The sequence below is a fragment of the Hordeum vulgare genome, chromosome 7H (assembly GCF_904849725.1).
Source record: "Hordeum vulgare subsp. vulgare chromosome 7H, MorexV3_pseudomolecules_assembly, whole genome shotgun sequence".
NCBI classification, from domain to species: domain Eukaryota; kingdom Viridiplantae; phylum Streptophyta; class Magnoliopsida; order Poales; family Poaceae; genus Hordeum; species Hordeum vulgare.
In genome coordinates this window covers 58,990,976-59,017,898 of record NC_058524.1, presented here as the reverse complement: position 1 = coordinate 59,017,898, position 26,923 = coordinate 58,990,976, and the positions used below count along the sequence as shown (strand labels likewise).

General features: G+C 44.0%; 1 protein-coding gene across 1 annotated transcript; it reads left to right on the top strand.

The window, feature by feature from the left end:
- Positions 1 to 19,681: 19,681 nt before the first annotated feature.
- Positions 19,682 to 26,454, top strand: LOC123410793 (ubiquitin carboxyl-terminal hydrolase 23). Its single transcript, XM_045103732.1, has 11 exons — positions 19,682 to 20,180; positions 20,460 to 20,574; positions 22,383 to 22,493; positions 22,605 to 22,777; positions 22,872 to 23,198; positions 23,297 to 23,422; positions 24,015 to 24,692; positions 24,774 to 24,905; positions 25,089 to 25,692; positions 25,796 to 25,889; positions 25,977 to 26,454. Exons 1-11 carry the CDS (start codon positions 19,908 to 19,910, stop codon positions 26,134 to 26,136), a joined length of 2,793 nt encoding a protein of 930 aa, XP_044959667.1. The 5' UTR covers positions 19,682 to 19,907; the 3' UTR covers positions 26,137 to 26,454.
- The last annotated feature ends 469 nt before the right edge of the window (positions 26,455 to 26,923 follow it).

Here is a 26,923-nt window from a genome sequence, read left to right as displayed (position 1 = left end):
AAAAACAGGAACTGACACTTGGCACTGAGTTAATAAGTTAGTCCCAAAAAATATATAAAAGGCATGCAAAACATCCAAAGTTTCACAAGATAATAGCATGAAACCATCAAAAATTATAGATGCGTTGGATACGTATCAAGCAACACATGAAAGAATTAATAAGGGAAGAGAAGATTTACATGCAAATATACTATCCTTGACTTCTTTTGTGATTGTTAGCCCCCATTAATTATAGTGTGCCAAAACTATTGACGTTGGGCAACGAAGACAACGTAATGATTTATGTTTGTTCACATTCACAAAGAAGTTATATTGTTATAGATCCTCTAACATGTGGTGCTTGCCCAATATCTTTGCTAGACAAAACTCTGCACTAAATAGATATACTACTTGTGCATGTGAAACCTTAAACCCAAATCCATGTTTTAAGAGTCCACCATACCTACCTATGGATTGAGTAAGATGTAGGGAAACGTAGCATAAATTCAAAAAATTTCCTACGCATATTCAGATCTTCCTATGGAGAGACCAGCAACGAGAGAGGGGTGACTGCATCTTCATACCTTTGAAGATCGCTAAGCGGAAGCTTTGCGAGAACGCGGTTGATGGAGTCGTACTCGCGGCGATTCAGATCACGGTGTGATTCCGATCTAGTGCCGAACCACGGCACCTCCGCGTTCAACACACGTGCAGCCTGGTGACGTCTCCCGCACCTTGATCCAGCAAGGAGGAGGGAGAGGTTGGGGAAGATCTCCGGCAGCACGACGGCGTGGTGTCGATGGAGAGATGAGGTCTCCCGGCAGGGTTTCGCCAAGCACCGGCAGAGAGGAGGAGAAAAAAGAGCACGGCTGCGCCGAGGGAGAGGGAAAATTGTGTGTAAAACAGCCCCGAAACCCCACTATATATAGGAGGAGGGGAGGGGGTGCCACCCCTAGGGTTCCCACCGTAGGTGGTGCGCCAGCCCCCCCCCCCCAGATGGGAGGTGCGGCGGCCAGGGCAGGGGGAGGGGGTGGCGCACCCCTAGGTGGGCCTTAGGCCCACCAGCGCCTAGGGTTTCCCCCCTCTCCACCTCCTGCGCCTTGGGCTGAGTGTGGGGGGCACACCAGCCCACCTAGGGGCTGGTTCCCTCCTGCACTAGGCCCGTCTAGCCTCCCGGGGTCGTGGCCCCCTTCCGGTGGACCCCCGAGACCACTTCTGGTGGTCCCGGTGGTCCTGGTACGTTACCGGCGACGCCCGAAACACTTCCGGTGTCCAAAACCATATGTCATATATATCAATCTTTACCTCCGAACCATTCCGGAGCTCCTCGTGATGTCCGGGATCTCATCCGGGAATCCGAACAACTTTCGGTAACCTCGTATAACAATTCCCTATAACCCTAGCGTCATCGAACCTTAAGTGTGTACACCCTACGGGTTCGGGAGACAGGCAGACATGACCGAGACACCTCTCCGGACAATAACCATCAACGGGGTCTGGATACCCATGGTGGCTCCCACTTGCTCCACGATGATCTCATCGGATGAACCACGATGTCAAGGATTCAATCAATCCCATATACAATTCCCTTTGTCTGTCGGTATAGAACTTGCTCGAGATTCAATCGTCGGTATACCTATACCTTGTTCAATCTCGTTACCGGTAAGTCTCTTTACTCATTCCATAGCACGTCATCGTGTGACTAACTCCTTAGTCACATTGAGCTCATGATGATGTTCTACCGAGTGGGCCCAAAGATACCTCTCCGTCACACGGAGTGACAACTCCCGATCTCGATTCGTACCAACCCAACAGACACTTTCGGAGATACTCGTAGTGCACCTTTATAGTCACCCAGTTACGTTGTGACGTTTGATACACCCAAAGCACTCCTACGGTATCCGAGAGTTGCACAATCTCACGGTCGAAGGAAAAGATACTTGACATTGGAAAAGCTTTAGCATACGAACAATACGATCTAGTGCAATGCTTGGGATTGGGTCTTGTCCATCACATCATTCTCCCAATGATGTGATCCCGTTATCAATGACATCTAACGCCCATGACCAGGAAACCATGATCATCTATTGACTAACGAGCTAGCCAACTAGAGGCTTGCTAGGGACACATTGTGATCTATTTATTCACACATGTATTACTGTTTCCTCTTAATAAAATTATAGCATGAACAATAGACGATTATCATGAACAAGGAAATATGATAATAACTATTTTATTATTGCCTCTAGGGAATATTTCCAACAGTCTCCTACTTGCACTAGAGTCAATAATCTAGTTACATTGTGATGTATCGAACACCCATAGCATTGTGGTGTTGATCATGTTTTGCTCGTGGAAGAGGTTTAGTCAACGGGTCTGCAACATTTAGATCCGTGTGTACTTTACAAATCTCTATTACTCCACTCTGGACATGGTCCTGGATGGAGTTGTAGCGGCGTTTGATGTGCTTCGTCTTCCGGTGAAACCAGGGCTCCTTGGCTATGGCAATGGCCCCAGTTTTATCACAGAAGAGTGTCATTGGACCCGACGCGCTTGGAACCACTCCAAGGTCGGTGATGAGCTCCTTCATCCAAATTCCTTCATGAGCCGCTTCTGAAGCAGCTATGTACTCCGCTTCACATGTAGATGCTGCCACGACTTCTTGCTTGCCGCTGCACCAGCTCACTGCCCCACCATTCAAAACATACACGTATCCGGTCTGTGACTTAGAGTCATCCGGATCTGTGTCGAAGCTAGCGTCGACGTAACCCTTTACGACGAGCTCTTCGTCACCTCCATAAACGAGAAACATTTCCTTAGTCCTTTTCAAGTACTTAAGGATATTCTTGACCGCTGTCCAGTGTTCCATACGGGGATAACTTTGGTACCTCCCTACCAAACTTATGGCAAGGTTTATATCAGGTCTAGTACACAGCATGGCATGCATAAGAGAGCCTACGGCTGAAGCGTAGGGGACAGAACGCATCTTCTCTCTATCTGCTGCCGTGGTCAGCGACTGAGTCTTACTCAATCTCATACCTTGCAAAACTGGCAAGAACCCTTTCTTTGAGTTTTCCATATTGAACTTCTTCAATATCTTGTCAAGGTATGTACTTTGCGAAAGACCTATGAGGCGTCTCGATCTATCTCTATAGATCTTGATGCCTAATATGTATGTAGCTTCTCCAAGGTCCTTCATTGAAAAACTCTTGTTCAAATAGGCATTTATGCTCTCCAACATCTCTATATTATTCCCCATCAATAATATGTCATCCACATACAGTATGAGGAAAGCTATAGAGCTCCCACTCACTTTCTTGTACAGACAAGCTTCTCCGTAAACCTGTATGAACCCAAACGCTTTAATCACCTCATTAAAGCGAATGTTCCAACTCCGAGATGCTTGCACCAGCCCATAGATGGAGCCCTGGAGCTTGCACAGTTTGTTAGCACCCTTAGGGTCAACAAAACCTTCTGGTTGCATCATATACAACTCTTCCTTAAGGTTCCCGTTAAGGAACGCTGTTTTGACGTCCATTTGCCAAATTTCATAATCATAAAAGGCGGTAATTGCTAACATGATTCAGACTGATTTCAGCTTCTCTACGGGAAACAAAGTCTCTTCGTAGTCAATTCCTTGAATTTGTCAAAAACCCTTTGCGACAAGTCGAGCTTTATAAACGATTACATTATCGTTTGCATCAGTCTTCTTCTTGAAGATCCATTTATTTTCTATGGCTCGCCGGTCATCGGGCAAGTCCACCAAAGTCCATACTTTGTTCTCATACATGGATCCTATCTCGGATTTCATAGCTTCAAGCCATTTGTTGGAATCTGGGCCCGCCATCGCTTCTTCATAGTTCGAAGGTTCACCGTTGTCTAACAACATGATTTCCATTACAGGGTTACCGTACCACTCTGGTGCGGAGCGTACCCTTGTGGCCCTTCGTGGTTCAGTAGTAACTTGATCCGAAGCTTCATGATCATTATCATTAACTTCCTCTTCAGTTGGTGTAGGCGCCACAGGAACAACTTCCCGTGCTATGCTACTATCCTGTTTGATAGGGGGTGTAATTACCTCATCAAGTTCTACCTTCCTCCCACTTACTTCTTTCGAGAGAAACTCTTTCTCTATAAAGGATCCGTTCTTGGCAACAAAGATTTTACCTTCGGATCTAAGATAGAAGGTATACCCAATAGTTTCCTTAGGGTATCCTATGAATATGCATTTCTCCCGCTTTGGGTTCGAGCTTTTCTGGTTGAAGTTTCTTCACATAAGCATCGCAGCCCCAAACTTTAAGAAACGACAACTTAGGTTTCTTGCCAAACCATAGTTCATACGGTGTCGTCTCAACGGATTTAGACGGTGCCCTATTTAAAGTGAATGCTGCAGTTTCTAATGCGTATCCCCAAAATTATAGTGGTAAGTCGGTAAGAGACATCATAGATCGTACCATATCTAATAAGGTGCGATTACGACGTTCAGACACTCCGTTGCGTTGCGGTGTGCCAGGCGGCGTCAGTTGTGAAACGATTCCACACTTCCTTAGGTGTGTGCCAAACTCGTGACTCAAATATTCTCCTCCACGATCAGATCGTAGACACTTAATTTTTCTGTCACGTTGATTCTCGACCTCACTCTGAAATTCCTTGAACTTTTCAAATGTCTCAGATTTGTGCTTCATCAAGTAGATATACCCATACCTACTCAAATCATCGGTGAGAGTGAGAACATAACGATAGCCATCGCGAGCTTCAATGTTCATTGGACCACACACATCAGTATGTATTATTTCCAATAAGTCGGTTGCTCTCTCCATTATTCCTGAGAATGGAGTCTTAGTCATCTTGCCCATGAGGTACAGTTCGCATGTGTCAAATGATTCAAAGTCAAGAGACTCTAATAGTCCATCAGTATGGAGCTTCTTCATGCGCTTAACGCCGATATGACCAAGGCGGCAGTGCCACAAGTATGTGGGACTATCATTATCAACTTTACATCTTTTGGTACTCACACTATGAATATGTGTAACATCACGATCGAGATTCACCAAGAATAAACCATTCACCAGCGGAGCATGACCATAAAACATATCACTCATATAAATAGAACAACCATTATTCTCTGACTTAAATGAGTAGCCGTCTCGCATTAAGCAAGACCCTGATACAATATTCATGCTCAAAGCTGGTACTAAATAGCAATTATTAAGGTTTAAAACTAATCCCGATGGTAGATGTAGAGGTAGCGTGCCGACGGCGATCACATCGACATTGGAGCCATTCCCGACGCGCATCGTCACCTCGTCCTTGGCCAGTCTCCGCTTATTCCGCAGTTCCTGCTTTGAGTTGCAAATGTGAGCAACAACACTGGTATCAAATACCCAGGAGCTACTACGAGCGCTGGTAAGGTACACATCAATAACATGTATATCACATATACCTTTAACGTTGCCGGCCTTCTTGTCCGCTAAGTATTTGGGGCAGTTCCGCTTCCAGTGACCTTTTCCCTTGCAATAGAAGCACTCAGTCTCAGGCTTGGGTCCATTCTTTTTCTTCTTTCCGGCATCTGGCTTACCGGGCGCGGCAACGGCTTTGCCGTCTTTCTTGAAGTTCTTCTTACCCTTGCCCTTCTTGAAACTAGTGGTCTTGTTGACCATCAACACTTGATGCTCTTTCTTGATTTCTACTTCTGCGGACTTGAGCATCGAGTACAACTCGGGAATGGTCTTCTCCATCCCTTGCATGTTGTAGTTCAGCACAAAACCTTTGTAGCTTGGTGGGAGAGACTGGAGGATTCTATCAATTATAGCATCATCCGGAAGTTCGACTCCAAGTGAAGTCAGACGACCGTGTAACCCAGACATTTTGAGTATGTGCTCACTGACAGAACTGTTCTCCTCCATCTTACAGCTAAAGAACTTGTCGGAGACTTCATATCTCTCGACACGGGCATGAGCTTGAAAAACTAGCTTCAGCTCTTGGAACATCTCATATGCACCGTGTTTCTCAAAACGCCTTTGGAGCCTCGTTTCCAAACTGTATAACATGCCACACCTAACCAGAGAGTAGTCATCACTCCGCATTTGCCAGGCGTTCAGAATGTCCTGGGCTACTGCGGGAGCGGGAGGGTCACCTAGCGGCGCATCAAGGACATAAGCCTTTTTAGCTGCTTCAAGGATGAGCTTCAAGTTGCGAACCCAGTCCGCATAGTTGCTACCATCATCTTTCAGCTTGTTTTTCTCTAGGAATGCGTTGAAATTGAGGTTGACGTTGGCCATCTACAATATTTATAAAGACAACTTTTAGACTAAGTTCATGACAATTAAGTTCATTTAATCAAATTAAGTATGAACTCCCACTTAAATCGGCATCCCTCCAGTCATCTACGTGATACATGATCCATGTTGACTAACCCGTGTCCGATCATCACGTGAGACGGACTAGTCACCATGGTGAGCAACTTCATGCTGATCGTATTCAACCATATGACTCATGTTCGACCTTTCAGTCTCTTGTATTCGAGGTCATGTCTGTACATGCTAAGCTCGTCGAGTCAACCTAGGTGTTTCGCGTGTGTAAATCTGGCTTACACCCGTTGTATGCGAACGTTAGAATCTATCACACCCGATCATCACGTGGTGCTTTGAGACAACGATCCTTCGCAACGGTGCACACTTAGGGGAATACTTTCTCGAAATTTTAAGAGGGATCATCTTATTATGCTACCGCCGTTCTAAGCAATAAGATGAAAAACATGATAAACATCACAATGCAATCATATAGTGACATGATATGGCCATTATCATCTTTGCTCTTTCGATCTCCATCTTCAGGCATCGCATGATCATCATCGTCACCGGCTTGATACCATGATTTCCATCATCATGATCTCCATAGTCGTGTCTCCGTGAAGTCGTCACGCCAACTACTACTATCACTACTACTATAGCTAACCGTTAGCAATGAAGTAAAAGTAGTAAGCACATGGCATTGCATCTCATACAATAAATTAAGACAACTCCTATGGCTCATGCCGGTTGTCATACTCATCGACATACAAGTCATGAAACCTATTACAATAACATGATCATCTCATACATCATACATGCAACATCACAACTTTGGCCATATCACATCACATGTCAAACCCTGCAAAAACAAGTTAGACGTCCTCTAATTGTTGTTGCAAGTTTTACGTGGCTGATTTGGGTTTCTAGCAAGAACGCTTTCTTACCTACATGACAGCCACAACGATGATATGCCAAAGCTATTTACCCTTCATAAGGACCCTTTTCATCAAATCCAATCCGACTAGAGTGGGAGAGACACACACCCGCTAGCCACCTTTATGCACGTTGTGCATGTCTGTCGGTGGAACCAGTCTCATGTAAGCGTACGTGTAATGTCGGTCCGGGCCGCTTCATCCCACAATACCGCCGAAAAAGAATAAGACTAGTAGCGGCAAGCAATTGACAAATCATCGCCCACAACCTTTTGTGTTCTACTCGTGCATAGAATCTACGCATAGAATACCTGGCTCGGATGCCACTGTAGGGAAACGTAGCATATTCAGATCTTCCTATGGAGAGACCAGCAACAAGAGAGGGGTGAGTGCATCTTCATACCTTTGAAGATTGCTAAGCGGAAGCGTTGCTAGAACGCGGTTGATGGAGTCGTACTCGCGGCGATTCAGATCGCGGTGTGATTCCGATCTAGTGCCGAACCACGACACCTCCGCGTCCAACACACGTGCAGCCCGGTGACGTCTCCCGCACCTTGATCCAGCAAGGAGGAGGGAGAGGTTGGGGAAGATCTCCGGCAGCACGACGGCGTGGTGTCGATGGAGAGACGAGGTGTCCCGGGAGGGCTTCGCCAAGCACCGGCAGAGAGGAGGAGAAAGAAGAGCAGGGTTGCGCCGAGGGAGAGGGAAAACTGTGTGTAAAACAGCCCCGAAACCCCACTATATATAGGAGGAGGGGAGGGGGTGCCACCCATAGGGTTCCCACCCTAGGTGGTGCGGCAGCAGCCCCAGATGGGAGGTGTGTCGGCCAGGGCACGGGGAGGGGGTGGCGCACCCGTAGGTGGGCCTTAGGCCCACCAGCGCCTAGGGTTTCCCCCCCTCTCCACCTCCTGCGTCTTGGGCTGAGTGTGGGGGGTGCACCAGCCCACCTAGGAGCTGGTTCCCTCCTGCACTAGGCCCATCTAGCCTCCCGGGGTCGTGGCCCCCTTCCGGTGGACCCCCTGGACCACTTCTGATGGTCCCGATGGTCCTGGTACGTTACCGGCGACGCCCGAAACACTTCCGGTGTCCAAAACCATCCGTCCTATATATCAATCTTTACCTCCGGACCATTCCGGAGCTCCTCATGACGTCTGTGATCTCATCCGGGACTCTGAACAACTTTCAGTAACCTCGTATAACAATTCCCTATAACCCTAGTGTCATCGAACCTTAAGTGTGTAGACCCTACGGGTTCGGGAGACAGGCAGACATGACCGAGACACCTCTCCGGCCAATAACCATTAGCGGGGTCTGGATACCCATGGTGGCTCCCACTTGCTCCATGATGATCTCATCGGATGAACCACGATGTCAAGGATTCAATCAATCCTGTATACAATTCCCTTTGTCTGTCGGTATAGAACTTGCCCGAGATTCGATCGTCGGTATACCTATACTTTGTTCAATCTCGTTACCGGTAAGTCTCTTTACTTGTTGCATAGCACGTCATCGTGTGACTAACTCCTTAGTCACACTGAGCTCATGATGATGTTCTACCGAGTGGGCCCAGAGATACCTCTCCATCACACGGAGTGACAAATCCCGATCTCGATTCGTACCAACCCAACAGACACTTCCGGATATACCCGTAGTGCACCTTTATAGTCACCGAGTTACGTTGTGACGTTTGATACACCCAAAGCACTCCTATGGTATCTGGGAGTTGCACAATCTCACGGTCGAAGGAAAAGATACTTAACATTGGAAAAGCTTTAGCATACGAACAATACGATCTAGTGCTACGCTTAGGATTGGGTCTTGTCCATCACATCATTCTCCCAATGATGTGATCCCGTTATCAATGACATCTAATGCCCATGACCAAGAAACCATGATCATTTATTGACTAACGAGCTAGCCAACTAGAGGCTTGCTAGGGACACATTGTGATCTATTTGTTCACACATGTATTACTGTTTCCTGTTAATACAATTATTGCATGAACAATAGACGATTATCATGAACAAGGAAATATGATAATAACCATTTTATTATTGCCTCTAGGGCATATTTCCAACATAAGATCCTTCAGATAAGTTGTCATCGGTGCACAAGGCAATAAAAGTTGCTTCTAAACGTGTTCAATCATTTAGTGTAAGGGAAATTAAGCATTGTACGAACTTGTGATGGTGATAATAAAAGTGATACAACGCATAATAAACGCTGCCATCATAAGGGGCAATATAATGTAACGTTCCTTTGCACTAAGGGATTTGGCATACAACCAAAAAGCATGACAACCTCTTCTTCCTCTCCGAAGGGCCTATCTTTTACCTTTATGTATTTACTTTTATGCAAGAGTCAAAGTATTATTATCTACTCCTTTTTATTTTCTCTTTTGCAAGCATCATGTGGTGGGGGAAGATCTAGGCATATATATCTAGTTGAATGTGAGTGGTCATGAGTTATTATTGTTGACATCACCCTTGAGGTGAATACATTGGGAGGTGACACTTTAAGCCCTATCTTTCTATGTGTCCGGTTGAAACCTTTTGCTCATATGTATGCGGTGAGTGTTAGCAATCATAGAATACTAAATGATGGTTGAGTATGTAGACTTGCTTAAAAGCTCTGATATGCGACCCTTCCTGAAAATGTGATGAATTGTGTTGCAAAGTTGACTGAAAACATAGTTTATTAGTTTTCAATAGAGTTTATGCTTCATACTTCAATGTTGTGATGAATTGTTACTTGTTTATGAGAAGTTTTTATGATAAAAGTTGTATGATGAAAATGTTGTGATGAAGTATTTTATAAAGTTTATTTACTATTATAATAATGAGCATGATGCTACTATGTCCGTATTTTGTTTTTATCAACACTTCTCTCTCAAAGCATGTGGTCATGATTTTTGTTACCGGCTTTCGCTTGAGGACAAGCGAGGTCTAAGCTTGGGGGAGTTGATACGTCCATTTTGCATCATGTTTTCTACTGATATTTATAGTATTTTATGCATTATACTACTTTATGGAGTAATTCTAATGTCTTTTCTCTCATAATATGCAAGGTTTACACCAAGAGGGAGAATGCCGGCAGATGGAATTCTGGACCTAAAAAAACTACATGAGAGATACCTATTCTCCACATCTCCAAATGGGTTGAAACTCCACTGAGAATTTTTACGAAATAAATAAAATAATACTAGAAGAAAGAAGTACCAGAGGGGGGATTCCACGTGGCCACTAGGCACAAGGGCACGCCAGCCCCCCTAGCGCGCCCTGGTGGGTACTGGGCCACCCAGCCACTTCTGGCGACCATCTTTTGGTATATATTCACGTTTGACCTAGAAAAAATGAGGAGATGAATTTTGGGACGTAGCGCCGTTGTCTCGAGGTGGAGCTTGGGCAGGAGCACTTTTGCCCTCCGGCGGAGCGATTCCATCGGGGGAACTTCCCTCCCGGAGGGGGAAATCGAGGCCAATCTTCATAAACATCTTCAACATCATCATATCCTCTCAAAACCCTAGTTCATATATTGTTCTCAATCTTGTACTCGAACCTCGGATTGGTACCTGGGGTGACTAGTAGTGTTGATTACATCTTGTAGTTGATCCTTTGTGGTTTATTTGGTGGAAGATCATATTTTCAGATCCAATATACTATTTAAATACCTCTCCGATCATGATCATGTTTACCACTTGTGAGTAGTTACTTTTGTTCTTGAGGCCACGAGAGAAGTCTGTTGCAATTAGTCATGTGAAGTTGATATTCGTTCGATATTTTGATGATATGAATGTTGTGATTCCATTATTGGTGTTATGTGAGCGTCGACTACATAACACTTCACCATCTTTGGGCCTAAGGGAATGCATTGTGGAGTAGTTATTAGATGATGGGTTGCGAGAGTGGCAGAAACTTAAACCCCAGTTTATGCGCTATTCCGTAAGGAGCTTATTTGGATCCCTGTGTTTAATGCTATGGTTAGAACTTATTCTTAATACTTTTCTCATAGTTGAGGATGCTCGCGGGAGGGTTAATCATAAGTGGGAGGCTTGTTCAAGTAAGAATAACACCGAAGCACTGGTCCACCCACATATCAAATTACCAAAGTACCGAACGCGAATTAACCCGACATGACGAAAGTGACTAGATGAAATTCCAGTGTGCCCTCAAGAACGCTTTGCCTATTATATGAAACCATTATGGCATGTCCTTTGTCACAAAAGGATTGGGTGACCTTGCTGCACTTATTGTTACTATTGCTACTCGTTACTTGTTCGAATTATCTTGCTATCAAACAACTTGTTACCGCTATTTCAGTACTTGCAGAAATTACCTTGCTGAAAATCGCTTGTCATTTCCTTCTGCTCCTCGTTGGGTTCAACACTCTTACTTATCGGAAGGACTACAAATGAGTTAGAGAAGCATCTGTGCTTATGATAGGACATGGTACTTCTCACACACTCATTTCTCTTGTTATGTAAAATCTGAAGTTTGGGTTACTTACTCTATCAAATATTCACATTATGCGCCCTATGTCTTTGCTTATTTTCAGCAACTGTTAAATACAGAGCATCTCCTATGGCAACTCTATGGCATTGAAAAAGACATGGAAAATTAGAAGCCGAACTTGAGGATGAAAGACTTCAGCAAACGCGCCGAAGATAATCAATCCTCTGGAAGTGGACTTGCTGTAAAAAAAGGAGTAAAGTGCATTTCTCAAGAAAATTACCTTCCGAGAGAAGAGTATGGCTAAGAAAAAGCTTGATATTGACAAGAAGGTAGGTGCCTTATTTTCACTCCTAGTCCCCACATATCTTCCATCATGACCTTTATATTTGTGGCTATACAAGGAACTTATCATATTCTTTTCTTCCGTTCTTTTTTCCTAAAGTAGCCGGTCGAATTTTCAAATAAAACTTTGTGTACTAAGTGTATGTAGGTAGTACAACATGTATCCGCATAGTTGTGCCACCTAGAAACCTTATGGATGCTTTGTGCAAGATCTTGCGATGGCAAAGGCTCGAAGATCACCGGTTCTCTACACGGTGCACACTAGTGAAGAAGTGTCAGTGACAAAGTATCTGCACGAGATTAAGAAGAATGCTAGGAGAATATATTTTGTCGCTGGGTTTTATTTTCAAATAGTGTCTCCATATAGTTTATTTTTAGTTGGTACTAATCATACTCATTTTGAAACCAATAGTTTCTTGAGTATAACCCTAAAAAAATACAGGCTCGAAACTTCCTCCACCATGCGTATGATTCAACAAAACACATAACATATCAATGTTTTCAGTTTTTAAAAAGAAGACATCGAGTTTCAACAACATAGCAAAATCAATGTGACTAAGATATCAAAATAACAAAATCCATTTTGTTATACCCATATGTTTGCGAGTAGTGGGGAGCTGGACGGGATCGTGGTCGACTTTAATGCTACCGAACTTGGTAGTCGAGGAGACTAAATGGCTCCTCATCCCCCGTCACACCACAGACATGTGCAAAATTATGTACATGATGACCCACAAGTATAGGGGATCAATCATAGTCCTTTTGATAAGTAAGAGTGTTGAACCCAACGAGGAGCAGAAGGAAATGACAAGTGATTTTCAGCAAGGTAATTTCTGCAAGCACTGAAATAGTGGTAACAAGTTGTTTGATAGCAAGATAATTGTACCAAGTAACGAGTAGCAATAGTAACAATAAGTGCAGCAAGGTAGCCCAATCCTTTTGTGGCAAAGGACAGGCCAAAATGGTTTCTTATAATAGGCAAAGCGTTCTTTAGGGCACACGGGAATTTCATCTAGTAACTTTCACCATGTTGGTTTGATTTATGTTCGCTACTTTGATAATTTGATATGTGGGTGGACCGTCGCTTAGGTGCTGTTCTTACTTGAATAAACCTCCTACTTATAATTAAACCCCTCGCAAGCATCTGCAACTATGAGAAAAGTATTAAGATAAATTCTAACCATAGCATTAAAAAATTGGGTCCAAATCGGTCTCTTACGAAGTAGCGCATAAACTAGGGTTTAAGCTTCTGTCACTCTAGCAACCCATCATCTAATAACTACTCCACAATGCATTCCCTTACGCCCAAATATGGTGAAGTGTCATGTAGTCGACGTTCACATGACACCACTAAGGGAATCACAACATACATATCATCAAAATATCAAACACATATTAAGTTTACATGATTATTTGCAACAAGATTTCTCCCGTGGCATCAAGAACAATAGTAACTACTCACAAGTGATAAACATGCTCAAGATCAGAGGGGTATTAAATAGCATGATGGATCTGAACATATAGTCTTCCACCTAATAAACCATATAGTAATCAACACTACTAGTCCTCCAAAAATACCAATCTAAGGTCCCGATACAAAGATTGAACACAAGAGATGAAGTAAGGTTTGATAAGAGATGGTGTTGTTGAAGATGTTGATGAAGATTGGCCTCCCAAAGATGAGAGGGTTGTTGGTGATGACGATGGCTTCGATTTCCCCCTCAGGGAGGGAACTTCCCCCCGCAGAATCGCTCCGCCGGAGGGTAAAAGTGCTCCTACCCAAGTTCCGCCTCGAGATGGCGGTGTTCCATCCCAAAAGTACTCTCCTTATTATTTCTAAGTCAAAATGACCTATATACCAGAAGATGGGCACCGGAGGTGGGCTCGGTTGAGCACAACCCACGAGGGCGCGCTTGAGGGCCCTAGCGCATCCAGGTGGGTTATGCCCACCTGGTGGGCCCCCTCTGGTACTTATTTTCTCCATTATTTCTTAAATAATCCATAAAAAATCTCTGTGAAGTTTCAACTTATTTGGAGATGTGCAGAATAGGTGGCTTGACGTAGCTTTTTCCAGATCCAGAATTCCATGGGTCGACAATCTCCCCCTTTGTGTAAACCTTGCATATTATGAGAGAAAAGGCATTAGAATTACTCCATAAAGCATCATTATGCAAATTTTTTTATAAATAACAGTAAAAAACATGATGCAAAATGGACGTATGAGTACACCACCTGAGCAAACATGGTGGTCGACGACGCTCTCGATGTGGGCGACGTGAGGACTAGGTTCCGTCATCAACATATACCCTGACAAGTTATGTGGTACGAGCTATACTTTTGTTACATGATTTTATCTTCACTTTAATTGTTGACTTCATCCCTTGCTTGCTCTTTCCATAGGCATTGGCATGAATCTGTTTTCCTTCAGTTTTCACGAGGGTGATGTTAACGATTTCAAGAACTTGATAGCAGGGTATGCCTATAGCTACTGGTCATGCAGTGCCGCAAGGCTTGACAATCATACTTCCCAATGTTTTACTTGATGAGAAGGTTCTAATTTTATTTTATACAGGTTTTTCTTTCACTTGTTCTTCAGGCTTACATGGTTAACAATTGGGGTCCATGTTTCAGCGACTTTGTACAAGTGTGTTTTCTTAGCAAGATTTCTACCATCATTTCTATTTGACATCCCTCAATCATTTTCTGCAGAATAACTTTTTTTGCTTCAAAACAACATATTGCATTTCCTTATAGTTCCAATTAATGTTTAGTTCTTATCTGCATTTTGCTACAACTAGTGACCACATCTCCGTATTATTATCTTTCAAAGGTACTTTTGTAAAGTAAACTCAATTTAACCTTCTGTTTTGTAGAAACCACAAAGTTTCAAGCCAATGATCATTTTTAGTGGAAAGGCAGTAATCAATGATGGTGATCTCAAATGTACTTCTTAGAGTATTGATATTCACAATCCGCGAGTAAGCGGTCCTTCATCCGCGAAACTTCTCAGCCAAAATGTTATATCCTTATGTATACAGTTCATTATTGAATGTTACAAAATCTCCTCCTATGAAATATTCCACATTCTTACCTTTATTTTTTCTGCGATACAGAACGTAACTTGTTTCAACATGTCTGATTCTTTATTCCATAATCCCTCCAATCCAATTTTTGTTATCGGAGGGAGATGCAAATATGAAGCTAACAAAAAAAGTCCATACATTGGTGCAACACCCAACTTATGAATTCTGTGAACATAACATTTCAGAGCAGCATCGATAGCTTCCAACTTGCCATGCTTTAGGATCAGATGAGAACATGAATGCTCTAAATTAAATTCATGACCAATGTACATAGTGAGAGCTAGAGAATAATATTTCTTAGTAAATATGGATGGTTCAGTTAAAACTGAATGTGACTACAAAGAAAATTGAATTGGATTACCAATATTGTTAATAACAATCAACAACAAATGTTTAGAGTTGTCTTTTGTACTACATTTGCATCTCCTAAGGACATAACATTTATGTTGTTCCTAAATTTTCTTATCGATGCACAAGTTCCCTTCTTATTTCAGTAGTCCATTGGTGTGGGTAGTTCCTTATCCAACACTATTTTTCATGCCAAAATAGATGATGATGGTCTCACTATTGAAGCGAGGTATTCATTCGAGATAAACATTGATATGATAGGCTTTGTTGATACCGTATGAAAGCAGCATCCCAATCCTGTGGGTTACACCTTCTCGGGTGAAAATCAGTGTCATAACAACAAAGGTACATCACTATATTGGTAGCTAAATTAATTACATAAGTGTTGTAGTGTACGTTTGCTAGTTATTCAATCATACTTGAGTGATATATATTTCTATGTACATTGGAATACAATTGAACAACAGGGAGTGTATATACTCCAAAACTGCAATGTCGGCCTTTCTCAAATAATAGAAACTACAAGGTTTTGAATCTAGAAATAATACATTCATAAGAATTAAGTTAAAGCCATGCATTTTCGTAAACATGAAACACAATTCTCGTTTCTAGAAAATTGAGGGCAACATAATGATTGTTTCCTTTTATTTTCTATCAAAATGAAAGATGAACTTGTTGTCCATTTAACAGGCTAGTGGTTGGAATACTTTCTTCTGTTATGGTCCATCATTGACAAGGTTTATGATTCGTATTCTCCTTGATGACATATCCAACAACCACAGTTCCATTGGACTTTGTGCTGAAGCTCTAGGCACCTATGAGGCCCCTAGTTGCTATGGAAATGGTTAGTCAGGTTGGAAGAGTAATTTTCAATGTTCTTCATAGATCTGTATTTAATGGTAAAAAATGTTGATAGCAATTTTTAAGAGATATTTGGCTGCTTGTGCACTGCAATGGGGACACATGTTTTGGTAGTTCATTATCAATCATATTTAACAGAGATCTGGATGTTCGGCATATGATATGTAGTTTTTGTGTTGGAAACCAAGCGGGACGGGGAGGGTCAAGCAGAAAAATGGAATAGTGCATCATGGGATGGGTTTTTGTGTTGGGCCCGCGTATTGGAGATAACATGTGGATAGTCCAAACAACCACAATTATTCCTCACGTATGGTCTGGATTTGGGGGAGCCGAGACTATTTAGAAGGTTGAATTTTGGGGTGCCTGTTAGGTGCCGGTTTGATGTTTGAACATGTCCAAATGTATGAGGAAGAAATGAGATTCGACCTTGAAATCGACATTAATCATTTGTTTGATTTGTTTATATGCATTGTATCCCATAGCAACGCACGTGCGTTCTACTAGTAGATCAAGCTGAACAAACCATATAAGTACTCGAGTCCTCACGCACGGTACACATCGAATTCTAACTTACCTTTGTCCGGGTTGTTTACAGCTTTTGGCTGTAACTTATATACTTCATAAGGTAACATAGCATATAAACACGCGAGTCCTTACACACGGTACATGCGACTGCCACCTTACCTTGTCAGGTACCGTTGGGGTCTTTTGGCTCACTTATATGAATATGTCGCTATCAACTGTATGACAACGAATCCGACTTGACATGATTAGTTGTAAACCATGGCGACTTAGTAGTACCGAGACATACATAGAAACCCCTCAGGGAGCATGTCGATCAATCACTGTGTTCTGTAATGGAAGCACAACGAGGCATTTCAATGCAAGAAAGGATGACATGGGTGTACAACCCGATGTGACATATATTGATATCCTCTTAAGTTATTCTCATGCTCACAATACTAGTCTCTTCTTACCGGTTCTGTTCTTCTTTCTCATTGACATGTTCTAGCATCCTTGTAACCTAGTCACCCATGTCTGGCCAGATGATGATGGATGCCGTCACACCGGGAGGGCCCTAAGAATATCTCTCCATCGTTGGAGGAGCAAGTCCCACTCTTGAGCTATCTAGTCCCTTATCAAACTTTTCGATGAACCTGTAAGTTGTCGTTATGGTCACCGTGTTACAAATGACATTTGAGCAATCCCCAAGCTCATCATACGGTAATACTTAACTACGATACTCTCATGGTCTAAGGAACTATAAACTATGTTAACTCTCCATGTTATAACAATTGACTTGTGACGATACTATCTCAAAGTATAACAAGCACATTGGGGTCAATTCGATATGATCATTTTTTCAACGTCATATTCTCAAAGTTGTTTTAGGACTATCATTACACCTAATGATATCTTAAGATCCGGAAAACATGATCACTAACAACAGTAGAGCTAGCCTTAGAGGCGAGACTAGGAATCTGGTTTACCGTTTATCATTCCACTTGTGCATATGAGTTTCCACCAAATCGCATATTCCAGAATTATAGCAGTTATATCATATAATATAAACTCTAAACTATAAATGTGAAAAATATAATAATACAATATTATTACCTCTAGGGTATATTTCAAACAATTTCTTAGTCGCCCGCTCGTGTGTTGGTGGGTAGGATCCCGAGAATGCACTCCCACCTTTCCTCGAACCTCGGATCTTCTGATCACACCCCCAACTCGCCCATCCACCATTTTCGTTGGCTCCGGCGGCACCACATCATCGTGACACGCTCCGCTTTGGTTGCCTCCAAGTAGATCTGGCGTGCCAGATTCTCCGCTTCTCTTTACACATAACTTTGGTAACCTCGATCCGCTTCCCTTTGCACAACCCTCTCCAACCCTTGCCTCCAGCGAAGCCCCTCCACGTCTTCTGGCACCACAGATCGAATCAACGACATATTCATGTGCCCAGAACTTACAAATCAAAAGGCACCGACCAATGAAAAAGTTCTATTGAAATAGAGTGCCAAAGAACTCTTTAACTAATGTACAATTTAATCTTATGAATCAAATCTCCCACATAAAACTAATAAATCATACAAATAAAAGAGCTCACACATTCTAAAGATTTAAATCATTTAGAAATTCTCATGAAAATCAAGCTTTAATGCCAACTCCAGCGCGCGGCCCCATTCGGATGTCTGTTTTACCTGGATTTTGTCCGTTTGGGGTGGACGATGGGGTCGTGTGCGGGCCATTTCTTGGATGCGGTGGTCGTGCGCCCAACGCGCGGACGCATCCTTGGACGCATCATGTCTGCCTCATTTTCAAACACAAGCATTCGAATAGCCACGACCCATAGTTCATGGAAGCGGCTCTAGATCACGCCGGCAACACAACAGTCTACACGTCCTCGCCGATAACATAGCCGACCCCCAAAAAAGAATAGGTTTTTCGCCGGCAACACACCCAGCGACCGGCTCACCATGCCAGCCTCCAAATAAAGAACGACCACGGCCGATCTAACGCCCTAGTTCAGGCCATCGACGTAGAACATCTCTTTTTGCCGGGCCTCGAACCAGCTCCTTGTCTTCTCGCCCATCTTGCTCAGGTCCACATTTCGCCCTCCCTCTTCGCCACCGCCGTCGGTTCCGCCTCTTGGCCGATTTCGTGTCCAGCTTTGCGATCTCCTCCAACGTGAGTTCCGACCGCAGCTTCTTCGTACCCTTAGGCGCCTTCTTCTTCTTCGCCTTGGTGGCCGGGACGACGTCCGGGTCCTCGAAATTCGGCGGGGATCGACCATGGCGGGAGGGTGGCGGGCGGAGGGGAGGGCGGGGCGTGGGAGTGTTTTGGGGGAAAATGAAATGGAATTGGGGCGTGGGGGCGGAAAGGCCATGCTGCTTTGTGCCACCGACGGACGGGCTAGGGAAGGACAAGCGCGCGCCCCGACCGTCCGCAACGTCCGCACACTGCCCGTTTCATCTAAAAAATGGACCAAGTTTAGGCCGCAAATGGGTCGAAAACGGACAAACGTCCGTTTCCGCCCACGCACTGACTCGTCTGGTATGTCCGTTTTGCTTTAAACCGATGCGGATGGAGAGAATAGAGCGTGGCGGTGGAGTTGGCCTAATAATTGGGCCAAAGAATGAACGAGTTGTTCCACCACGAAAAGGCTCAAAGCTCACATGGTTGTGTGAGAAGCTTCCAAAAGCCCAAGCAGCCACCGTTAGAGGATCAGCAGTCCTTCCCCTGGCCCCACCGGCCGAACAAGCACGCGGCCAGGATCCAACACTCCAGACCACCCGCTCGCCACCCATCCCGCCAATCCCAGCCGTCCATTTGCCAGGGGTATAGGGTTTATAGCCCCATCTCGCACCCTCCCTCGCCCCCTCTCTCCCGTCCCCGCGGCAAGAACGGCGGCTGGACAAGAAAAAAAAACCAAAAAAAAAAGAGAGAGAAGAAGAACGCAGAGCACCACACCGATTTCCGCCCAACCTATCGATCGAAGCCCCGGGATTCCAATCCGGAAGAAATCCCTCGAGAAAATCGGAGTAAGCCTCGATCCTCCTCCCTCCGGATCCCACAGCGCCGCTCCGGCGCGACGTCGAAACCCTAGTGGGGATGGCGGAGGTGTCCGCGGCGGCGGCGCCGGTGCCGGAGGGCGTCCTGCACAGGAGGATAGAGTTCCACCCCGCCAGGAGGCCGCACGCCGCGGTGGCCGTCGGGGGAGGCGGGTTCCAGATGGAGACCCTCAACCCGGATGCCGCCGACGGGGCGGCGGCGGCGGCGGGGGGTGCGGCCAGGGGCGAGGCGGAGGCGCGGAGGTCGGAGAAGGCCGAGGCTCTGGGCTTGGATCCGGAGCTCACCGTCGCCAGGATCTACCTCGGGAGAATCGTGAGTAACGCAATTTTGCAGCTCTAATTTGGGGGTTTGTGCTCTTAAAGCTGTGATTTTGGGCGATGGAGCTGCTATGCCCGGTGTTCGGATGCCGGAGTTTTCAGTTCGGGCTTGTAGCATTACAGTGTGACGATCTTACGCTCGTACGAGTAGTTAGTAAAAGATGCGCAGAACCTGCTTTACAGAATTTCCATTTCTTGGGGTTTTAGCATGGTCGGTAATGATATTCAGCCCGTGCTGTCCCTTTGAGCGCTGAAATGGGATTGCATTTTGCAGGGTGCTGGTCTGCAAAATCTTGGGAACACTTGCTACCTCAACTCGGTTCTGCAATGCTTGACGTACACCGAGCCGTTCGCAGCCTACCTGCAGAGTGGAAGGCACAAGTCTTCATGTAAGTGCTGTTGGAACTTGCAACTGCCCACTGGCTTAGCGACACGATACGATGAATTGACGATGTTGCATCAGGCTTGTGGTTTTCCAAGCTAGCAGTAAATTGATCTGCATATTATTGCACATTCTAAAGTAGTATAATCCTTGTAAAAGGTATACAGCCGGGTTCTACGCTGTAACAATGCCCATGCTGCTCCTTGAATATGAGTATCACTCCCAAAAACAACCATACTTGCATTCTCAAGCCTCAAGCGTATTCCATACACACTGTTGGCAAGTCTTCACCAATTGCTCAAGCTTGAATCATGTTCGAGTTGAGAAACATGTGCAATCGCATCTCAAAGTTTGATCAGTCAACCGTTTATCATCCACTGGAGAAGTCGTGTAAAAGTTTGTCATTCTATTTTGTCAGAGGATTATGTGGATGAGAACGGTTGGCTGACATATATGGATTGGTTATCCCTACCGATGCTTTGAGTCACACCTGATGGAACAGGTATCAAGTCAGTTGTTAATACAATCTTATCACTGCATCAAATAACCGTGATTCAGAATTATTCTTGGCTTCTTGCCTTCTGTGTTAAATTATCACCTATTATCTTTATGTAAACTCAGTACTTTATCAAGTACGGTGCTTCCATTTCGATGTTGGAGATGTGGTTTGCACAAGTATCATGAATAGTAGAGTGCTCCCTCTATTTGAAAGATGTGAAGCTACAATTAGCATTGTCTGTTTGAAAGATGTAAACCTACAATTACATTTGATGACATTCCTTTCATTTGTGCTCATCTACTTTTGCTGTCTTTTAAACCTTTATTATAAAAACAACCAGATTAATCTATCACTCTTATCTATGACTACCTTATTTTGAATACACTAACACCATGGATATCATGGTCATTTCACTCTCGTATCCTTCTGGTCCATGATTTCCTTAATCCCTGTGCTATACCAAAACTTGCCTTATATTTTCAACGAGGGAGTAAATTGCACTACATATGCAACGTCTTGTGAGGTGTCAAATCTAGGTCACAGAACCTGAGGGTTGCTCAAATGGCCCATGGAAATTCTAAAATGTTGCGTGTCTGATCAAAATCTTATTGAGTGGCAAGGGAATAAAGTGGACCGTGTTCCCGGTCAAGTTAACTAGGGAATGAATGTCCATGTGCAGCAGCTGCTACTATCAGGATTAGTTTGGTGCAATTTTTACCTGGGGACGAATTTGGGCAACTGTTAATTATTGACACGGATGCATTCATTTATATAATATGCCTGCTAACGAGTGGCTTCTAGGTAACTGTAGACATATTTTTTCTATAATAAGGAAGGTGTAGTTAGCCACTGGGACTGTGGGGTAATAACGGCACACACTTCTATGGTTTTATCCATATACTGAAAGAAGCTGATACTGCCAGCTCGGCACTCCAAAATCCACCCCAAATGGCATTTTTGTCACCATGGCTGCTTTACGTTAATAACTGAAAATGAAAGCCAGTCCATATTATTACGCCATTAGATAGCACACAGAATTCATAAAACTGTGCCGTTTACTCTATAGTTGGAACTTCAAACTTCCACACGTAATACAACATTTGCTGATCTGTGAATCAACTAAACCCCTACCACTAGCTATTCTGCATTTGTTCTATTCTTCTGTTGTAGCTAACAGTAATTTCATACCCTACCTACAAAGGTAGTTTGTTAATTACTATATGTATGTTATACATCCTCCCTGCTTTCAGCTTTTTCGCCCCTGCGAGGCATGTCTCATACAGCCGTTACTAATTCCTTTTTTTTACCATTTTTAGGCCGTACTGCTGGATTTTGTGCACTGTGTGCTCTTCAGAACCATGTTAAGACTGCGCTACAGTCAACTGGAAAAATAGTGACTCCATCACAAATTGTGAAGAACTTGCGCTGTATCCTTCCATATGCTCTGGCTGAATTGATTTCCTCTTTTAGTTTTAACTTGAAATTCTCCTGTCTATTCTTTATTGAGCGTCAAAATGTAAATCTTTGACCGCAAATAGGCATTTCTCGTAGCTTCCGTAATTCGAGGCAGGAAGATGCTCATGAGTTAATGGTTAACTTGCTTGAATCAATGCATAAATGCTGTTTACCTTCTGGAGTACCGAGTGAGTCTGCAAGTGCTTATGAGAAGAGCTTAGTTCACAGAATATTTGGTGGCCGCCTAAGAAGTCAGGTACATCATGTGCATTCTTACTTTTGTACTAGCAATTTCTTAGGAAAACCCATTTCTCTTGTCATCACTGCTTTGCTGCATATATATGTTCCAGGTGAAATGCACAAGGTGCTCGCATTGTTCCAACACATTTGATCCTTTCTTGGATCTCAGTCTTGATATTGGCAAGGCCACAACTTTGGTGAGAGCACTTCAGAATTTTACCGAGGATGAACTACTTGATGGCGGTCAAAAGCAGTATCAGTGCGAACGCTGCAGGCAGAAAGTTGTAGCAAAGAAAAGGTTCACAATTGATAGGGCTCCAAATGTTTTGACAGTTCATCTGAAGCGCTTTAGCCCTTTCCGTCCCCGTGAAAAGATTGACAAAAAAGTGGATTTTCAACCTGTTCTAGACTTGAAACCATTTATGAGTGATTCTAAAGTGAGTTATTAGTTCTGGACCTTTCAAATTTACCTCGATCCCCCCCCCCCCCCCCCCCAGTTAGCTTATATTCAGTATTTTCATTTGATCATGTGTAGGGCGCAGATTACAAATACAGTCTTTATGGTGTCTTGGTTCATGCTGGTTGGAGCACTCAATCTGGTCATTATTATTGCTTTGTCCGGACTTCCAGCGGGATGTGGCACAATCTTGATGATAATCAGGTCTGGTATAAGATCAGAGTTTTACTCTTTTTTGGGTGGTTTATAACACTAACATTACCATGCTGGCTCATGTACCGCTGATGAAAAAATTATTCTGGAACTATTTTTTTTTCCTTTTAAGTCAATCTCATAGCAAAGCCTTGCTGCCTCATTGATTTATTGCAGACCTTTGCTACCACTGTTATCTTATCGTTTCAATAGCTTGCATTGTATCACATGGTAGAGTGTAGATACATCATATCTTATTGTTATAATGTTATGGCATCCTTAATTTTACAGCGTTCAGAGTTTGGTGGTCACAATGCATCAACCTTTTTGCTTGTTCTAATTAGTGGTGTATTATCCTGTTTTAGTATATGCTGAATATAGCATTTGATAAGTTACTACTGTACTTATATACTTGACTTGTTTGGTGGGAGTCCTTTAGCTAGATTTCGAATATAAGATGTATGGTTTGGATTTCTGTTTATGGCTGGAAAGGAAACAAAACCAAATACTGAGCCATATTGCCTGTCGAATTCTAGTTTTTGTCCTTGGTTATTCTTGCAGCTTCTATTTTTGCTGTACTGATTCCTAAGGCCATCAACTTCAGGTACGCCAAGTTCGTGAGCCAGACGTACTGAAACAGAAAGCCTATATGTTATTTTATGTACGTGACAGAATTGGGAACACATTGGGGTGCAAAGACAACATCACTCCTAATCTGCCTGTAAACAAAGTGATTCCTGGGAAGATTTCATCTATCAATGGTGCAATCCGAAGTGGTGTAATGGAAGCAAAATCGAGTGGTCTGACATCTCCTTATGCAAATAAGAAGTTGCAGAGTACAAGCAACGCCCATTCTAGCGTTAGCAATATGACTTTAGTAGACCATTGTTCAACAAATGATGGCAAAGCTGAAACTGCTGCAGCCCCTCAAAACAGTGTCCTGCCTGCCGCACAGAAAGCCCTTGGACCTCAAAATGATGGTGTTACATTGTCAACTAAGTCAAAGCAAGTTGCTTCAAGTAATCATAAAGAGACATCTTCATCAGGTCAACCGGCGAGCAGCAATCAGACAATGGCTAAGATGTCATTGCAGGAACCAAAGGCTGGTGGTGCATTTGCCAAGCTGGGAAACAATACTTCTATTGTCTCATCTATGGTCAGTGGTCCTGCTGGACTGTCAGAGACAGATAAACAAACTTCTTGCGCTCAAACATGTTCCAAGCCAAGCTTGAACTTGGTTGGCACGATTACCGGGTTTACCACACAAACTTTCCAAACTAAGGTACCCTTTTGATGGTCACTGCTAGTTTTTGTCTCCATTTCCAGCACTTCATTACTTATGTTATCTCGTGTGACTTGGTAGGATGCTGTTGTTTCAAATGGTGTGATCCCTAGCACCAGCGGTGGAGGTCCAGTTTCCAGTGAGAAAATGAAGGACTTAACAGGATCTCTCAAGCAAGATGACCGCACGGTGAAGGCTTTGACGATGAGCAAGGTATGCTAATGAGCAACAGCCACCCTTTTCTTTCCCTTGTTAGGGACGTGTTTACTCATTACCCATATGAACCAGTAAAATTGTGACTATGCTGCTCCCTGCGCACAAATAAAATCTTAGCTTCAACATTTTGCTTAATGTGAGTTGGCAGTTGTAATATGTTCTTCTCGTACATTTATGCAGGAGAAAACCCTACTACCAGGACTTGAGCAAGTTGATGTCGGAAAACAGATCTCCTCGCAAGTTTCCACAAAGGTGGTTCCAGGCGATTCATGTAATGGCAGAATGACTAAAAGGGTGGACTCGAAGTCAAAGAAACTTGTGAGATATCCAGTAATTAAGTTGTGGCTTCGGCCAAGACAATTGCCACTAAAGCAACAAAAGAAGAAGCATAAGAGAACCAAAAAGCACGCTATAGTCAAGGACACGGCCAGTGTTGATTGTTCTGGTGACAACAGCAGTGAGCAGCAGACATCAACATCAGCAACTGTGCCGCCCAAAACTGCAGAATGTACATCTCGTAAGCGGAAACATTCCCATGCTAGTGTAAGTTCTGAAAATGACACCAAAGCATTCAAAGATAGCCAGCAGGTTGTTGGAGCAAGTAGTGCTGGTGCTGGTGATCATAACATGGACACCAGGAACAGTAAGAGTGGAACTTCTGCTAGCACAGGGCTTCCAAAGTTGGGCTCAAGCTCTTCTGCAAATCAAGCACATTCAAGAAACAACGTAGATGCAAAGAGGCAAGTCGTTATTCACACAGAGGACTTGAGGGCGGAAGTTACTGGTGAGTAATTCTCTTTGCAGATGCATGCTCACCCATGCGTTACAAATACTCTGCTTTTCTTCCAGTTTTAAATCTGTAAATATGTTTCTTTCTTGGCATGCAGTTCCATGCTGGGATGATGTTGCCGTGCCAAACACCGAGACTATAGAGTACAGAAGTTCAGGGAAGAAGAGCATTGGATATGTGCTGGATGAGTGGTGAGTTATTTCGTGCCTCTCCATAAGTTTATCTCCATAAGTTCAAGAAGCCTGAACTTACTATGCATTCGGTTATCTGCTTTCCAGGGATGAGGAGTACGACCGTGGAAAGGCAAAGAAGGTCAGAAAAGCGAAGGAAGACGAGGACGACGACGGCACGAACCCCTTCCAGGCTGAGGCAAACCACGTATCAGCGCGAAAGGAGAAACAAAGACCTTGGAGCAAGCCGGCCAGACCACGTCGCTAGGCGAGCTGAAGAGACGCCGCCCCAAGAAGACTCGGTAGAAAGAAAAGAAAGAAAATGTTGTATCGCCCGTTTTTCCAGGACGCCTTCCTTTCTTGCCTTGTTTGTTCCCTTTTCCGCCTTGTTGTTCGACTCGACGTCTCAAGTAGAACCGCACTCTTTGATCGATCAGGACCTGCATTTAATTGTGAGAGATTCTTTGTAGCGTAGTAGCCGTGGGACATGCCGCCGTTTTTGTCGCAGCATTTTTTTGGTTCTTGTTACTCCAGCAGCACAGCTATGGATTATCATGAATAATATGGGTTAGCCATCCTTTCTGCAGCGGTTTCAGTTGCTGGTACGTAGCAATGCAAGTCGTATTTCTGGTATATATATATATGGTAGAAATGCAGAATCACTCTTGTAAGCACTCCCGTAAACTGCTGGCGATTTTCATCTCGGTTGCCGTTGGCTTTGGCCGGCCTAGGAAGATGATTCTGTCCGCCGTTTTAATGGCCTGTTAGCGCGTACGACGGCACAGGCCCAGTTCACGACATAGATGAGATGGAGGGCCGTGATGAGAAGTGACGCGTCGGACCACGCAGTAACTGCACTGGCGTGCAACGGATAGTGGCATGGTCGTGCGCCATCTCTATCTGGAGCCTTCATGGTGATGTCGACGGTAGGCGCCCAAGGTGGTGAACGCGGGAGCTCCTTAAGGGAGGAGGTTCAAACTGAATGTCGAGTCCAAACCGAAGCTTGCGGCAAATTTCGCGTGAAATTTGGGGGGAATATAGCTCGCTTCGGCGCA

What these genes read in the sequence shown, in the direction of transcription:
- LOC123410793 (XM_045103732.1), top strand. Translation starts at nt 19,908, where the DNA reads ATGGCGGAGGTGTCCGCGGCGGCGGCGCCGGTGCCGGAGGGCGTCCTG. An exon ending in TGGAAGGCACAAGTCTTCAT is followed by an intron (nt 20,575 to 22,382) that starts GTAAGTGCTGTT and finishes TACCATTTTTAG; the next exon opens with GCCGTACTGCTGGATTTTGT. An exon ending in ACAATCTTGATGATAATCAG is followed by an intron (nt 23,423 to 24,014) that starts GTCTGGTATAAG and finishes CATCAACTTCAG; the next exon opens with GTACGCCAAGTTCGTGAGCC.